Below are 4912 nucleotides of genomic sequence, written 5' to 3'. Positions count from 1 at the left end.
TTTTTTTTTTTTTTTTTTTTTTTTTGTGAACTCCCCAAATATTTCTTATTTTTTTTGGCTTATTCATCTGATTCGGGTTTTTTTGGTCTACAGTGTTGTGGCTCTATAGTCTCTATGGCTTATCGTAGAAATGGTAGTAGCCAACCTCCCAATGGGAAGGCCAGTGGAGCTGGGAATATGTATTCTATTGATCTAGTGAGAACTTCAGCACAAGACTGAAAGCTATATATGCTCATTGGGATGAGCACAAATCTGACATGTGGAGCTCTTCAGATGTACTAGCTACCGGGACACCTCCAGCATCAGAGGATCTGCGGTACCTTAAGACTTCAGCGCTCCCAGAGACTGTAATAGTGTTCACCAAGAAACAAATTCATTTTCTGTGTAGCCAAAAGAAGGCCTCTCTTCTTGATGTTGTAAAAAAATCTGCCTCGGATGCCGTTGGTGCAGATGTTGTGATGTATGTGAAGGCAAAGAATGATGATGGTTCTTCCTTAATGGATGCTATATTTCGTGCTATTCTTGCTCAGTCAAAGGCAGATGGCATGGAGAAGCCAGTAGTCGGATACTTTGAATTAGGTGACATAACAAATGGGTTATCTGACGTATTTGCTTGCAAAGATGATAATGAAATTATGAACATCAAGAAAGCTGCATTTTTAACTGTTAATGTGATGAATAAAGTTGGAAAATGTGATTGACGAGGAGAAGAAAATCACCCATTCATCATTGATGGATGAGACAGAGAAAGGCATTGTGGATCCCTCAAAAGCTGGCGTGAAGTTAAAGACTGAAAATGCTCCAATATTTCAGAGTGGAGGGGAGTTTGATCTCTCAGGCCTAGTGCTGCTAGCGCCGATGAGTTACTTCACTATGATTCTGCAAGTATGATAATACGTGCAGTGGGGTCCCGATACAAGAGCTATTGCGAATGCACTGCAAAGCAAGGCTTACAGGTACAACTTCATAATTGAATTTTCAATATTTTCTCTCAAATTTTAATTTCATGTCTAACTTTATTAACTTTAAAATATTAAATTACACACAAAATTGATAGTTTTTTAAAAAAAAAAAACTTATTTGACATTTTAAAAGTTTATGACTACATTAAATATAAAATTAAATTAATTTAGAGATCTATTAAATATAATCATTGCAATAAATAATCATCATTGTTATTGTGATGTTTTGGTTAACTACATGTGTTGGAAGTAAAAAAAAAAAAAAAAAAAAAAAAAAAAAAAAAAAANAAAAAAAACATTAATTATGGAAGGTAAAGTTTATGGGTCTATGAGTAAATAACACTTATGGGTGAAAGTAAAAAATATGGTCAAAATATTATTATAGAGAGATTTAAATGATGATTGCAACACATTTCTTGGTACGCTCATATGAGTTGAATTAATTAATGGAATTTAAAAAATAATTTCAATAAAATTGAAAAAAATTAGAGATCTTGATAATTTAAAAGGTTTATTAGACATTTTTTAAGTTTAGAAAGGTAATAAACATAAAATTGAAAAATTGAAAATATATTATTTATTTTTTAAAAATTTCAAAATATTGATAGAAAATAAAAAATTTAGGAAAGTATTTTAGAGCGTAGGCACTAGGCAAGCACTGATTTTTGGCGTATGTATTTTTGGTAACATTGGTGTATATTTCTTTAATAAATAAATAAATAAAAAAACACTAGTTGGCAAATATGTTTTAAAAAAACGAGGATTAAGAGATAAAATTTTATAATAAACACTTTAGTGGGTACTGGGTGGTTGTCTTATATATTAAAAAAAAAACGAGGATTAAAGAGATTTAGAATATTTTTATTTTTTTTAGACTAATAGGAGACTTGAAAGTATGAAATGACCATTTTGCCATTTAAAGTAAAAATTCTCGTTATATGAAGCTCAAGTATCTCTCTCCATTCTTAAAATAAATACCTCGTATACATCTGACATATATGCCTCATATATATATATATATATATATATATATAATATTTAAGGTCAGGGTAAGATTGGTGTATATTTCTTTAATAAAATAAAATAAAAAGTAGTTTAATGGGTAGTTGGCAAATATATTTTAAAAGAAACGAGGATTAAGAGAAAATTTTATAATAAACACTTTAGTGGGTAGTTGTCAAATATATTAAAAAAAAAAANTTTTATTTTTTTTCGTAGACTAATAGAAGACTTGAAAGTCTGAAATGACCATTTTGGCATCTAAAGTAAAAATTCTCGTTATATTCTAAAACATTTTTTTTTTTTTTTTAATTTTTTTTTTATGAAGCTCAAGCATCTCTCTCCATTCTTACATAACCAAACATATGATTTAACTAGTTATATTATTTATGGCATCGAAGAAATCTGAAGCATGTGGGCATATACACCCGGGATGCATAATTTGATGAATTTTAAAAGCTTTGGAAAGAAAACATTTTTTTTTTTTTTTTTGTTGGCGGTATGACTCTGTCTCATTAGCATTATTTGCCGAAGACTTGGGTCACGAGTGTGTATTTTCTTACTCCACCTCTGCGATGATGCATACTTTTAATCTTTCCATTGGATGTTTGCGGATTATTAGATCCATTTCTTTTAAGCGGGAATCTTCTTCGTAAATTGTGACGCTTGCAAGACTTTTTCTATCCAGCTTATAACTGCACTTTCATTGTCCTTTTCTTATTTGGTTCCTTTTTTTGTTCTCAGGGTATTTCAAGTTCTCACAGCTCCCCAGAGAGAGCTTACAAGTCTATATATGGATAGACCATGAATGTAAGTGAGTTGATCTTCTAGTCTTTTACTAAACTATGAATCGAGTTTGATAATATTGCTTCAAGTCAGATGTTCCTAGTGATTCTATTGCTGTTCTAGCACGGAACTTTTATAATTGATTCATGTTGCTATGTTGAAGCTGCTCTTTGACTTTGGTGCGTGAAATATGGAGATGGGTATTGCTTTGTTTGCACTGTTTGTTGAAGTGTGTCTTTAAGCAGGCAAATAATGTGAAGTTCAGAACCGTGTGGGATTATCATAATGGATATTCAACAGCTATGAAGAAATTCTTTAATGCAGTGGATTCCCGATGTTTCTTGAATTGAAACTTCATTTCATGGGCTTTCTGATTTTAAATATTGAATATGGGTTTTCTGTTTTAGGAAGCACATTGAGTGGAGCGTTGATGGTAAGATAATAGATCGATATTGTGCTCAAAAGAAGGAACCGGGTCTGTGACTTCCTGCTGTAGTGAATAGTAGAGTAGGAGGAAATATGCCTTTTGAAGCCTTGGATTGGTTCTGCCAGCCGGTGGCAAATAGTGTATGGGCAAAAGCAGTTGATAGTGCCTTCGGTTCTTACACACCTTGTGCAATTGACTCTCTAGTGGTCTCTTCTTGTCATTTGGTACTTTTTGGGCTTTGCTTCTACAGAACGTGGCTGATTGTGAAGGATGCTAAAGTGAAGAGGTTTCGTTTGACCTCTAATTGTTATAATTACATGCTTGCTGTGATTGCTGGTTGTTGTTTTGTCGTGCCTTTACTAAGGTTAGCCATGGGTATAGCGATTTTTAGCCTTGACGATCACACTGGCTTTGCTCCTTTTGAGGTACGCCTAATTTTCATATATGTTTCAAGGGTTGCTTTTCTTTTTGGGTTTAAGTGGAACATCATTAATCTCCCCCATTAAGAATTCAGAGGTTTTAGTAGGATTGGTACTTGCTAGCATCTTTTGGAATTCAAGATATAAAAATTTGAACCTATACAGAAACTTCGTATTTAATAGTTTTTGCATTAAATACTAAATATAGTACGATTTGCTCTTGTAGCATTGTTTGATTTGAATACATGGGTTGATTTTTGTTCGTGCTTTAGGTGATTTGCTCAATCGTGGAGTCTCTTTCTTGGTGCTCGGTGTTAGTGATGGTTGTTGTGGAGACTAAAATTTATATCCATGAATTCCGTTGGTACACACGATTTGGACTAATCTATGTTATGATAGGGGGTGTTGTGCTATTAAATCTTGTACTCCCACTTTCAGATTACTATAGCAGGTTAGTTTCTTACATTTAACTTTCCCTTTTGTTTGTAATATTCCTGTCTAGTACTTTTTTCCTTTTTTTTTTTTTTTTTTTGCTAAGATGAAAAGGATGTCTTTAATGAAAAGAAAAATTGTGAGATTCTACATCGGTTGAGAGGGGAACGAAGCATTCCTTATAAGAGTGTGGAAACCTCTCCCTATCAGACGCGTTTTAAAACCGCGAGGTTTACGACAATATGTAACGGGCCAAAGCTGACAATATCTGCTAGCGGTGGGATTGGGCTGTTACAAATGGTATCAGAGCCAGACATTGGGTGGTGTACCAACGAGGACACTAGTCCACCAAGGGGGGTGGATTGTGAAATCCCACATCGATTGGAGAAGGGAACGAAGCGTTCCTTTTAAGTGTGTGAAAACCTCTTCCTAGAAAATGCGTTTTAAAATTGTTACGCTGACGATGATATGTAACGGGCCAAAGCAGACAATATTTGCTAGCGGTGGGCTTGGGCTGTTACAAAAATCATGTTCCGGCACTCATTCGGGGGTAGCCTAGTAGTTAGTTACTTGAGTTTAAAACTCTTTTGACAAGAGCTGAGAGATGGAAACAGTTTATGGAAAATCTAGGAAAGATTTAGAGTTAGAAGTAGATTCTATGCTATAATGTTGGTTAATATTTTGCACTTGTTAAAAAATACCCGTGGCCTTAGGAGTTTGCATTTAAATTTCATTGCTTTTCATTCTCTTGATAGTACTACAATGATTATGTTTTATTTTTTCCTTCTATTTTTGTCTTTTTTTTTTCTTAAAATAAATTTCCTCATACAGTGCAGTTCTTTGTATGATCATCACCACATTTTCTTTCCAGGTTAGTTCGTTTCTTG

The 4912-nt window shown here is 33.5% G+C and overlaps 1 protein-coding gene across 1 annotated transcript in view; it reads left to right on the top strand.

The window, feature by feature from the left end:
* Window positions 1–4912, top strand: part of LOC111803655 (ABC transporter C family member 12-like) — a 21661-nt gene that overhangs the window by 1558 nt on the left and 15191 nt on the right. Inside the window, exons 2-6 of the mRNA XM_023688166.1 lie at window positions 94–956; window positions 2706–2771; window positions 3155–3599; window positions 3866–4044; window positions 4857–4896. Of these exons, the coding sequence (XP_023543934.1) occupies window positions 3267–3599; window positions 3866–4044; window positions 4857–4896 (552 nt within the window). The 5' untranslated portion in view covers window positions 94–956; window positions 2706–2771; window positions 3155–3266. The remainder of the gene's footprint in view (window positions 1–93; window positions 957–2705; window positions 2772–3154; window positions 3600–3865; window positions 4045–4856; window positions 4897–4912) is intronic.

Source organism: Cucurbita pepo, chromosome LG10 (assembly GCF_002806865.2).
Source record: "Cucurbita pepo subsp. pepo cultivar mu-cu-16 chromosome LG10, ASM280686v2, whole genome shotgun sequence".
Lineage (NCBI taxonomy): Eukaryota > Viridiplantae > Streptophyta > Magnoliopsida > Cucurbitales > Cucurbitaceae > Cucurbita > Cucurbita pepo.
This window is presented reverse-complemented; position numbering and strand designations above follow the sequence as displayed.